The sequence below is a fragment of the Gorilla gorilla genome, chromosome 13 (assembly GCF_029281585.2).
Source record: "Gorilla gorilla gorilla isolate KB3781 chromosome 13, NHGRI_mGorGor1-v2.1_pri, whole genome shotgun sequence".
In the NCBI taxonomy this organism is placed as follows: domain Eukaryota; kingdom Metazoa; phylum Chordata; class Mammalia; order Primates; family Hominidae; genus Gorilla; species Gorilla gorilla.
In genome coordinates, this window is record NC_073237.2 from 103183167 (window position 1) to 103196002 (window position 12836).

The 12836-nt window shown below is 39.8% G+C and overlaps 1 protein-coding gene across 10 annotated transcripts in view; it reads left to right on the plus strand.

The window, feature by feature from the left end:
* Positions 1 to 12836, plus strand: part of ZNF462 (zinc finger protein 462) — a 153998-nt gene that overhangs the window by 71321 nt on the left and 69841 nt on the right. For 6 of the 10 annotated variants that reach the window (XM_063696656.1, XM_063696657.1, XM_031014640.3 and 3 more), the window contains 3 exons: positions 1090 to 1376; positions 4336 to 4454; positions 7939 to 8130. In XM_063696656.1, the coding sequence (XP_063552726.1) occupies positions 1090 to 1376; positions 4336 to 4454; positions 7939 to 8130 (598 nt within the window). Of the gene's footprint in view, positions 1 to 1089; positions 1377 to 4335; positions 4455 to 7938; positions 8131 to 8891; positions 9788 to 12836 lie in introns of those variants that run through there. The other 4 variants (XM_055351778.2, XM_031014643.3, XM_031014641.3 and 1 more) reach the window with 4 other exon arrangements.

Here is a 12836-nt window from a genome sequence, read left to right on the forward strand (position 1 = left end):
GACATTAAAACTAAAAGCATTCAAGTCACAATTGACCCTGAAAGCCTTGATTTGTCTCCTCCATCCCCTCTCCCATATGATGCTGACAAGTGTCTTCCCTTTTCCCTCTGACTTTTATTAGGCCACCTGTTTTGAACATCATAATCCTAATAGCAGCCACCATGTCAGTAACCAAGCCACCATCCCCGTCTTCCAGGATATTGCTAAGCCCTATTATTTATTAAAACAGAAGTCATTTTGGGGTTCTGCCCTTTCTCTATGGGTACACGCGAACATATTTTTGTCATCTGCCCTTCTTGAGCTTACATCCTATTTTGCCAATTTAACATGAAGATAAAGTCTCTACTTTTCTTCACTGAAGACTGAAGCTTTCTGTCTTTTGGCAGAACAGTGGCAACCCAGGGATATCAGCAGTCACTTTCTTTCAGACACCACTGCGGTGTGTCCCAGGCTCGTTTCCTGGGATCATGTGAGAGAGACAGAAGGGCTTGGTGTAATCAGTAACCCAAGGAGCTATCTTGAAAAACAGGTGACTTAAAACTAGGCTGCTCCTTAATTTTTTGAATTGATTATGCAGCAGTCTCCAGTCATAGAGTGAAGTCACCATCTACAGGGTAGGGGGCAGACAGCGGGATCTTTTGCTTTGCTTCCTTTCCAGATAATGGCCCAAGGCTCCTCAATGACCATACTACTTTGCTTTTCTTTCTCTTCCTTTCTTCCTCTCTTTTCTGTGAGCCACAACCCTAGCCCAACTTTATGTCAACTTAGATGGGGTTGCAGTTTGAATTTTCTTTTAAGATGGGGAAGAAGTGAGTGAAGTGTCTTCAGAGTGGGAGAAGCCCTTGTTCACATTTCGCAAACAGTAGCAACCTGTGTCCGGGTATGTTGTCCTAAAATCACCTCCACTGCATGAAGAATGGCAGTTGGGCTTGCTCTCCCTCTAGGGGTAGCTGGAGAGGCAGGGGAGGAAGCTTTGACAAGAAGTGCTGTTGAGTTTGGGAGAATGAAGGGAGAAAAAGAAAGCTGGAGGCAATGATGATGGATATTTATTTTGTTGGTGGGGCATGTGTGTGTGTGTGGTTCTCTTAGCAGGAGGCGGATGACCCTGCCCACTTGTTCCTGGATGGATTGGAAGCAGCCAAAGACGCCAGTGGCGCCCTGGTGGGCCGGGTGGATGGTGAACACTGCTTGCTTGATGGAATGTTGGAGGATGAAACCCGGCCGGGGGGATACCATTGCAGTCAATGTGACAGAGTCCTGATGTCCATGCAGGGGCTGCGTTCTCATGAGAGGAGCCACCTGGCCCTGGCCATGTTTACCCGCGAGGACAAGTACAGCTGCCAGTATTGCTCGTTTGTTTCTGCTTTCAGGCACAAGTAAGTGCTATTGGGGGGTCACTAGTGGTTGCTGGGAGATGATGTCATAGTGGAAGGCACTAAGCTAAAGCAGAAGCTTGGATGAGTAAGAAGGCTCCACTCATGGTTCACACCTGCTGCTATGTTACCTGGAGCCTCAGTCACCTTTTCTGTAAAATGGGGCTGAGAACAGGAGATTGATTGGATGGCGTTAGATTTGGCAAATGCAGGCATTTTAAAAATGAGAATTGGAGGAATTCCTATGATTTACCCAAAGGAAAAATGGCAGCTGTGGAGAGTAGATGAGTCTCCTGATTCATCTGTCAAACATTCAGCCAAAATCTAGTCATTGTTTGAGGAAGTAAAGTCCATTTAGAAAACTGAGTTGCTAAAGAGGTAAAATTAGGACTATTAACCCATGTGACCAAAGAAACATTGCTTGCAATTTTTCAAAAGATCTTGAAAGGTAAAGAAGTTCATGGATGCCAAAGAGTTGCTTGACATACAGGGAGATTGAGGAGAGGGAGCTTCCCATTACTCATCACAGCTTTGAAAGTGTAAATATGAAATAGGTGTGTAAGGCTTTTTGGGGCCATGGAAAGAGGGGTGGTTTTAAGAACAACTTTTTGTTGCCTTTCTCTTTCAGCCATGTAAAAGAGAGATAAATATTCAATAATGCGTTTGGACAGTCTTGGATAAAGGTGACTAAGACTGACATGCTTTTTAAAACAATTTTTTAAATGAAATAAATGATGGACTATTTGCTTCTTACAAAAGATAAAGGGCCAGTTAGTGGTTGTTGAACAGAAGAAGGAGGTGGTGTTTTCACAGAGGTTAGGATGGGTTGTAAACACTTTATTATTATACAGAGCCTAATATCTAATCTTTGTCATCAGATCCATACATTGGCATAAAACTTGAAATACTTCAGTTCAAGAAGTATTTATTGAACAGCATCTATCACATTGTCTGACGCACAGTGGAACTTTAAATAATTGTGAATAAATGAATATATCCTGTCCTAGGTACTGTACTTTTGGGAAATATAAAGACACAGGCCATGGTCTGTGGCCAGGGGAATTTAGGGTCAAGGGTTGGTTTATGAAATTTAAAAAAAAACAAAACAAAACCCACTGACTCAGCAAAATAAAGCACGTCTTTGAAAATATCAGTAAAATACCATGATGTGTCAAAGAAGAGAAATGTTACATCAGCTTTGGAAGAGTCAGGAAGGTTTTACGGTGTAAGGAGCATTTGGGTGAAGTCTTAAAGTAGGAAAATAGGACTTGAATAGTTTGGAAAGGACATATGATGTAGAGGAAAAGCTGAGGGAGGAGACCATGAAGCTGACTGGGGCCCTAGCTGGGGGTTCAGTTTGGCTAATCCTTAAGTTACATGTAAAGGAATAGTGAAAGATAAGGTCTAAATACTTTAAAGGAGACCATATTTGGAGTTTTAAATGCCAGGAAATAGTATTTCATAATTTAAATTGCTGGTAAAAGGAAGAGTCAAATTATTAGCAAGATAATTATAATTGCTAACATTTATTGCATCTCACTGTATACCAGGCACTGTACTAAGTGCCTTTAAGTATTACTTAATTTCATTCTCAAAACACTCCTATAAGGTATGGCCCCATTATTATCATCTTATGAATAAGAAAAGTAAAGCCTAGAAAAATTAAGTAATTTGCCCAAGGACACACAGCCTATATGTAATGGCTGAGATTTTATCTCAGGTAGTCTGACTCCATAGCGTGTGCTCTTGAGATGAAAAAAAAAAAAAAAAAAATCAGTGGGGGCTGGGGGACGAGGAATTAAGAAGCAATAATAGTAGCTAGTTCAAGAAGTTAGGGAATGATTGAAGGAATGGATTTGCCTGACTTGGAAAAACTGACTTCATGCATGGGATGAGGGACAAAGTGAAATACAAATGGCACCTAGGTTTTCAGTTTACTCGTCTGGAAGAAAGGTTAGTGCCATTTATAGAAACGAGGAAATGAAGAAGAGAATTTGTTTTGTAGAAAACTCTCTGATGGGTTTGTTTAGAACAGGTTGAGTTAAAGATAACTAAAGGACACCCAGAGGGAGCTGTCCAGGGGCAATTGAAAATGTTGCTTTGGAGCTCAGGAGAGCATTATATGTTGAAATGGTAAGCAGTACCGTTCCCACATGAGGCATTTAGAATGGAATTTAGTTCTCTGGAGTACTGATACAAATTAGAACTTCCCACACCTTGTTTGGTAGATTTATTATTTTTTTAGGCTAATAATTATTATGAAGTACTAGGGGTTCGTTGTAATTAAATAACTCCCTTGTAAATTGCTTCTGGAAGACTTACAGCAAACATGGCTGTGTGTATCAGAAGGGATGTGCGGCCTTTTGACCACGTGGCTCCTTTAAACATGCGTGCACTGTGCCTCCATATTAATATAGACCCTGGCAACAAGACAGCCCGTTGCAAGAAGGTCAGCCACTTCGAAACCTCCCTTCCTCACTCTAGTGTTCACAATGAAAGTAGAATTAGAATTCAAAAAGAAAGTCAGCTCTTTTCAAATGCTAAATTTCTCTAATTCCCATTCTGTTATTTGAATAAGTTAGAGGACTAATTGATAGGCACTCTCACTGGCTTGGCAGGAAGCTTGAATTCACCCATATTGTACCTTCTCTTTAGATACACTCTTCCAATGATCAGAGCTCTAAGAAGGGACAATAAAGATTCTTACCATGACCTGTTACCACTGCCCTATCTCTAAATCCAAAAAAAATCTCTTGATCTCTTCCTTTAGCTTCCTGTCCTCTTAGAGTAGGTACAACTCTTGAAAATTAATTAATTAAATCGATAAATGCCATTATTGGAAAGTAAACAAAAGGACTTTGAATGACCTAGAAGTAGGATTCCTGGAAAAAAGGCAATGAGCAAATCCTCTATGCAATTTTTAATTTTGTCATTTTTCTTTTTGTTTTCCTTCTACATCAAGTTTGGATCGCCATATGCAAACCCACCACGGACACCATAAACCATTCCGATGCAAACTCTGCTCCTTCAAGTCCTCCTATAACAGCCGGCTGAAAACACATATACTCAAAGCTCATGCTGGTGAGTTGTGCATTGATGATGCACAAGTTCTTTAGCACTCTCTGAGTTTGAAACCTGATGGTCTTTATTGAGTGAAATACTGTCCTGCCTTACACTTGAGAATGTTATTCTTGGGATGGATGTATATTCAGTTTTATTTTCACCTAGTAAAGAAAAAATAAAGAAAAAGGTAAAAGTTAAACAAAATCACCTAAATCCAAAATAATACAAAGCCTATGTCACCCATGTTATGGTTAGTTCGTTCGTGCTACTGACAAGTTAGAATTAGACTGTTGGTGATTTTTACAGAAATTTCTAAATTGCCTATACTTTCTAATTCAATTGCCAAGAATTGTTATATCTATTAAAAAGACTTTCCAGCTAAAATAAAGTTACCAACTTAAGGAAGTTAGAAAGGGCAAAGGGAACTCAAGATGTGCGAGATTTTTCAAGAGATACCCTTAGATATGTTTCTGTACATAAGACAGAAATGACTTTGGGTTGTGAGTGTCCAGCAGCTGTGCTGGTCTCTATCATATTGTTGTTCCATCTCATTACTCATTAGAAAAAATTGGAAATGAAAGAAGAAATACAGTCAGTCATCTATAATCTTATCTGAAGACCACTGTTGTTGACGTCTGATGTGTCATGACCCTTACCCACCAGGCTGTGCACTAGGCGTGTTAAATGCATCATCTTTTTTAGTCCTATAATCGTCCTAAAGGGGAGGCATTGTGTCACATTCCTTGTGCCTTGTATAACCCTTGGTCACAGTTTGAACAGTGTTGTAAGAACCGCTCAGAACCTGGGTCCTTCACTTTCGCCAGCTCCTCATGCTCTGTGTAAACAGGACCATGTCTCTTCATTGTCTTCTGAGTGTTGGATTTTGTTGAACTGACTTAAGGCAGAAAGATTACCCAGGGCTCCCAGTTGCCCCAAACTCCACTAGGAGTAAGGAATGGGACAGGGAAGTTAGCTATAGGGGCTTTTCTCTATCTTTTTGTATTTTTCTGTCTCTGGGAAATTTCTACTAAAGTCCTTGAAGTGAGTGGCTTCAAGGTTCAAATCACTGTTTTCTAACTTGTGTATATTGTAAATTATCCAGCTGGGACACTATCCTGGTGAGTTTTGCCCATAGGCCTTAGCCTTGTCAAAAGCACTTTTACCAGCGAGAGCTGGGAAGAGATGATTCGGCCTGTGGGAAAGACTTGAAGAGAGCATCAGAGCCTGCACACTGATGCCAGCGTATTAAGCTGAAGTGTCTGCTCTTGGAGCTGACCCAGCAAACTGGCCTCCCTGTACTCACTGGCAGGCAAGAAGAGAGCATCCAGTAAGAGAGATTGGGAGCAATGTAATTCAGTTCTTGACATACCTTGGAACCTTGGCCTCCATGACATTGCTTTGAGTGACTGAGTGGGGCTTGGCTTGGAAAAAGCCAGTACCTTTTCTGAAAGACTCTTGACTCATCTTGTCTTTTCTAGATAGATTATTTTATTTTATTTTAAAGAAGAAAAGGGTAATGTGTGCTAACCCAAACATCTGGATTTGAATTCTCTCTCAGGTCGTGCAACTCGCAGCCACCAGCAATATTCACACAACCAAGCTTGCATTAAAAAAAAAAAAAATGAAAAAATAGAATAAAGAGGGCAGTAGTATTCTATATATTGTTATATATATATATATATTAGTAAACATCATACCCAGCATTGTCATCTAACTCCTAAAGAGGTACAACTGGCTGGTGTTCCTGGTTGGGTCCTCTGACTTTTTTGAACTTCTGTCCTTCCTTGTGCTTTGTGATGCTGGGCAATTCAAGTTTTTCTGTGGGTTTCTTCAAGACTTCTTTGGAAATGCAAGCTCTGAGGGTCATCAGTGGGGAGAGGAAGGCTTAATTACAGAACTTGGATGCTATACTCACTTCACATGTGAACCCATTTAGTAATTTTCATGGTGGCAGGAAAATAATAATCTCGGAAATGTAGGGGCAAAGAATGATCTTCCAATACCTGTTTTTCTTACTTTTAATCCTTAGACCACACCTCTGTTCATTTTCACTGGTCCACAAAACTTTATGATTCTGTTTTCTCTTTTTTCTTCTCTGAGTTTTAAATGTCACCTTAAAAATTAATTTTAAAAATACATGTTCATTAGAGAAAGTTTGGAAATGAAAGAAGAAATACACTCATTCATAATCTTGTTATCTAAATGCCACTGTTGTTAACATTTCATATATTTCCTTTCAGTCATTTTCTCTGTGATTATTTTTAATAGTTGTAATTCTAATGCAATTGAATATATATATTTAGCCTTTGTATTTACTTTTATTTTTATGTTATTATAAACTCTAAGAATTTATTTTAATTGAATAAAATAAATCATCAATAGGATGTGCCCAGATTTACTTAATCTTTTCCTTATGGTTGTAAATTTAGGTTATTTCATACCGTTTTCAAGCATAAATGATGTATATTTCTAAGTAAAACTTTATATTTATTAAAGGATATCTTCTTATTACTCTTTGAAATGGAGTTACTGGGTTGGAAACATGAGCATTTCTAAGTCTATTGTTCTTAAAAGCAAAATGGCTTTCTGAATTGATCTTACCAGTGTATGTATGTCCAACAATTTAAGCATGCCCACTTCACACTCTTAGTTCTTAAAATGTAATTAATTTAACAGGTAATATATGGCGAAGGTAAATCACACTTTAACTTAATTTGGTCATGGTGATCTGTGTTGTATTTCAGTGGCATAAAATTAATTTTAAAAGTAGTGCTTATTTTTACTGAGAGGCAGTCTTTATTGAAGAATATTGGAGATAAACACACACACTGTACCCCCTAAACCCCCATGTTTACATATACAGCTCTCTTCCTTAGAGAAATGACTTATTTTTACCCATTTCTGTGCTATTGACTAGATAAGGAAATGGAGTTCTATGCTGAGGTTTATGAACTGGTCCAAAAATATATATATGTGGGATGAGAACGTGTATGGTTAGCAAGGAAGTACAGAATAGAATAGCACAACAGAGCTTGCACTGAATGACTTTGTGATTAAAAAGCCACTAATAGATCTTTGGAATAATAATTAAGCATGTTATTTTCTGGGACTGACAAAAAGGCCACCTTGAATGAAACCTGACATGGTCATTTCTAGTGTAGAGAGGGAGGGAAAGGGATTGGAAATTTTTCTAAAGGAGGTATCATGGGCAGTTGGGTTTCACTTCCTATTGGGGAATTAATTCATAGCTTCACTCCTGTAAGCAGAGCCCAAAATGAAAAAGGACCAGTTCACTAGATTCTGGAGCTCATGGAAGAGTTTCACCTCCGAAGGAGTACTGTGGTTGTGGCAGGTTGTTGGTCTGTGAGGTTCGTTCATAGAACATGAAGCTTGAGATGCGCTTCTCTAGCATGAGTTAACTGAGTTATCTTGTTTCCACCCTGGCCTTATACCCTTCTCCCCTCTTTTTCCTGTTCTATTTCTTGTCACCATCCTCTTCCAGGTGAGCATGCCTACAAGTGTTCTTGGTGCTCATTCTCCACCATGACAATCAGCCAGCTGAAGGAACACTCCCTCAAGGTCCACGGAAAAGCCCTGACCCTCCCCAGGCCACGGATCGTCAGTCTCCTCTCCTCACACTCCCACCACTCCTCCCAAAAAGCTACCCCGGCTGAAGAAGTGGAAGACTCCAATGGTAAAAATGGGCTTCCAAGCTGGAATTAACCACTCAGGGTTGAGGTGGGCTGGGATTCATTGCCAATCATTTTTTTTAGAGGAAAATCTTATGTGAAAACATGATGGGTTCAAGTGAAGGAAGAAATGTGAAAAAGTTGAAATGGTGTGGAAGTTGGAGTGGGAAGGGAAAATGAACTTGTTGAGCATCTGTGTGATGCCATGATGAAAATGGAATTCAGCGCTCATTGGAGTGTTGCTAGTGGAAAGAGCCTGTCAAGTGGGATGGATTAGTTTTGGATCGTTCCACTGTGGTTTCAAGCAAGAAAGCGAATAGAGTACCAGGCCAATTTGTTTGTTTTTATTTATATCCTGTCTTGTTCTAAAAATATGTTCTGTGAAATGTTTGGGGAGACAGGTATGTACATTAATGACACAAAATTCAGAGTAGGAGTGCAAAGGGTGAATGAGTGGGGAAGTGTGTCTGACTGAGCCACGTGATACCTTAGGGGTGACATAGGGATTTCTTACAGCTAAAGGATGCTAAGGAGGCATGAGTTGGGAGGAGAGTTTTACTGTTTAGTTTTGGAGTTTCAGAAGAAATACAGGAAGCCAGGGAGAGGGTCTCCTCGCTAGCAGTGTGACCAAAGCTGTAGGGGAGAGAAAGAGTCCAGACCTTAGGGCCTGCAGATATGGCATAGTAAGCAAAGGGATAGTTTATTGTTTTTATAAGACCAGGAAGCAGACCTGCTTGATTTCTCATCTCACCTCAAATGATTGCAGAATCAGCTGCTTAGAAGAGAAGGAGAGGAAGTCTGCAGATTCTTCGAGGTAGACCTGCTCTCTTCCAACCCCTTCTAATTCTTGAATCCCTTCTGCGGGAGCCAGTTAGCTACCATCAGCTTGAGTACTTCCCAGGTCAACGAATGACTGTCTCCCAAGATCTACTGTTACATTCTTGGGAGGAGCTTAGTGGACTGGAAAGAAAGCAGAACAAAAGCTTGGGTATGAATCTCACTTCTCTCGATGATGGTCACGTTTCCCTGGGCAATCTTAGCTTCTTGTACCCATATGTAAAATTGGATAGTGATATCTGCCTCAACTGATTATCTTCAGAGATTAATGAGAAAAGATACGCACCTGTAAAATACCTAATACAGCCTCTGACACATAGTAGGAATTTAATAAAAGGCCGTTTTATTGCTGTACGTTTCATCCTTTGGTTGCAATTCTGGCCTTTGGGACCATTTATAGCAAGTACGAATTTTGGTTATTTTTAATGTGTGTGTTTAAAACAAGAGACTCTTCAGATAACCTGATGATCTGACAGCCCAACTTGTCAACATGGTCTAATTCTCAGATTACCAAAAGAGTAAATGAGTAATCTCTATTCATGAGGTCTGTGAGCAGACACCTGTAGGAGGAAATGAAATGGTAAGTCCTAAGATGAAAAGCTGCTTTTTAAAAAATTTTTGAAGCTTGGTGGTCTGTCCTTTGCAAATCATTTATAGTGTTCAACACTATAGCTCCTTACTGGTGTCCCGGCCTTAAAGGACTTCTGTTTAACAAAGAAGGCTTGTTATGGTGGCTACGACTTGTAATGAAGTGACCACCCAATCTCCTTAGCTACTGCGTAGTAGTTTAAAATGGGGAAGGAAGCCTGTGGTGTTTTTTTTTTTCTTCTGGGAAAATTCAGAGTCACACGTCTAGGGCTGGGTGAGAGTACCTGTGGAAGGGTAAAGAAAATGTCGCCTTTTCACCTGAAATCTTCTATTCACCAGGAAAGGTTGGTATATTGCAACCAGAAGGGCAAAATCTAACTTGACTCAAATTGTAAGATCTGTATTAATGTGATTTTTAATTAATTGTTTTCATCTGACATGGAAGCTACATTTGTGGAGCTGTTTGGATGAAACAGATTCATCTCAGTGCCATTGCTAGCAAAGGCTTTTGCTGGGACATTTTTCTAAATGTCATACCTTCTTTTTCCTTTGTCTGTCTTCCTTGAAAGGTGGGTCTCAGTCAGAGGTCAAGGGAATCCTTTAAACCCACCCACTGCGTGTATCATCACCCTCTGCATAGACTAAGAAGAGTTGAGTTCAGTTATATTCTTGAGCCTGTACTCTCTCCTGAGGGCTGTACTATGCACGGAAGAATCAGAAATGAGTATAGTATTTTTCTGGCCCTCCGACAACTTAAAATCAACTGTTTAGATGATACTATTAGCGCTTACATTTGAGCTAACCATAACCCTAAGCCTCAGGCCTAATCTATTTGTGGAGTGATTTCAGATTCCTGGAGGATGGACTGTGGGGAGGAGTGGGTGTCACAGAAATATGACAAAGTGATGTTGAGTAGCTCTCTCTATAACATAGATAGTCTGTTTTTGTTTAGCCACAGGGAAATAATTTGCAATATATAAAAGGGATTCTTACTTTTCTCCTTATGAAAGAACACAGTAACTGAAAGCTCTGTATGGTAACTATTTAGTGATCCGTACACAAAAGTCATTGGGCCTGTACTGTTTTTAATGTATATAAATGACCGATATCAATGGATCAGCAGCGATTAGTTTAATTTGATGACATAAAAGCTGATTAGATGAGGTAAACAAAAAGAAGGCTATTCACATGAATGAATAATTCTGTGGAAAGAGTAGTTAATAATTGTTCATTCAGTAAGTATTTTCTTGAATCCTTACTATAGATTTTGTATAGTTTTGCATGGCCAAGAGTGGCTGGGCGGGCCCAAAGTGGGAAGACTTTGCTAAGGGGCCGGATGGTGGATTCCTAGAAACAGCTAAGTCTACAGGATGGAAAAACAGCTGTGGGGCTAGATAGTAGCCTGTAAATTAGGCCTTGAATGGTGTTTGAAACACACATGTGAAATCCAATTGCACACTTTAATAGAGAGAAGCTGTGGGGCTATTGGCTCACAGTTAAGGTTTCCCACACTGCAGATGCCAGGACAATGTGAACACACCAACCAAAAATGTGTTGCAGGCCTGGGGGGAGTCAAGATCCATAAAACCAGGGAAATCACCAGTGTGTCTTTGGCTTTCTGATTCCCTAGTGAGGGATGTGAATAAAACAAGCTGACGTGCTGCTGTTATTTGCAGTGGTCAAATGCTTGCCGTCTTGAGAGTGAGCCAGTCTTCTCTGGCAGAGGGAAACAGCCTGAAAAGGGAGGTTCTTTCTAAGCTGCTCTCCCTCCCAACCCAGAGGAGGGAGGAAAGTGGAGAAAGCAAAAATGAGAAAGTAAAGGGGAGATTTCACTCCAGCTGCGTGGCCACACACCTGTTCTGTGCTTCAGCCCTGCTCTTGGGCTCTGAGCTGTCAGTGTTGACATGTTTCACCAGCACACGAATCCTCTATATATTCATGATGATCAGTTGTTGGAAAGAAAAGCAACGGCTCTATGGTGTTGGTTTTGTGTATAAGATAATGGGCAATGACATGTAATTGCTATTCTAAACAATGCATTAAGAGGAAACAATAAGGTTGTCAACAAAGGGAAATGCTCTGCTGTGTTTGTGTTTACTGTGTTCCTTCTCCTGCCATATACAACACAGGACTAGCTTTTATCTGGCTATTTCCAAGTCTCTGCTTTCAGTACAGAAAAATACACATATAGGCATAGCTGTAAAATAACAAAGAAACTAGGACAGCGTAGTTTAGCTATGAGATTTGTTTTAGGTCTGAGAAGCTATACAGGACATGGGCAATGGATATGTAACTTAAAATTCAACTATGTGTTTTATAAGAAGTCAAGCCAGCGGTGACATTCCATCTTTTTCCTCCCTCTAGTTTCTCCCGGGGACTAATAAGTTATTTTGTTTCTTCTATCTATGCAGTTATGCTATGGAATTGCCTGCTTTAGAAAATAGTTACTACGATGCATTTAGGACAAAAACAAAAATCAGACCAGGTACAAAATGAATAAGGTGAATGATGGTAACATAGTTTTGTTTTGCTTGTTTGTTTGTGTGTGTGTGTGTGTGTGTGTGTGTGTGTGTGTGTGTCTGTGTGTGTTTGGCCGGTGCCTTAGTTAGCAACCCAGAGAAAACACAAAGAACACTTGGTTGTGATACCCCTCCATTTATAATATAGAACTTGACATAGTCCTCCCGAAAGAGAAGTCTGTGATGTTATGAATTAATAGAAAAATGTTGCAAGGAGCTTGGCAATTTCCTTTTGTACTGATTTTTTAATAAATTTCAATTGGTTTTTCTGCTCTAAACTCTAGAATAATATTTGACAAACACTATTTTTATCAAGACATTTCTCATCAAGGAACCACATGTACTTATTGTCTGTCATATCAAAGTCTTCAGCATTGCATCCAAAGTTCACCATTTAGTCATGCTTTCTCCATTGCACAGTGGCTTCACTAGCAAATACTGACATTCCTACCATCTCTCTACTTACTACCCTAAGCATTTAATGTCTTCCTTTGTACTTCTACTCACTTTCAGTAAGCTCTGCTGAGAGGTTAGGTGGATTTCTTTCCTGTCTGCTTCTCTCTACTAGTCCATGACTTTCACTTCCTTTAAGGATTGATTTTCATTGGCCCCAAACATACTCTTATTACTCTTCCTGGTGCTGTATTAGTACTTGCAGATATGCTATTTTTTCTGTCCCCTAATTTTCCAATATGGACAGTTAGGTAAGTAATTATTAAATACTTATTCTTTTCATGGACCAGTGGTATCTTGGAGGCATCACAGTT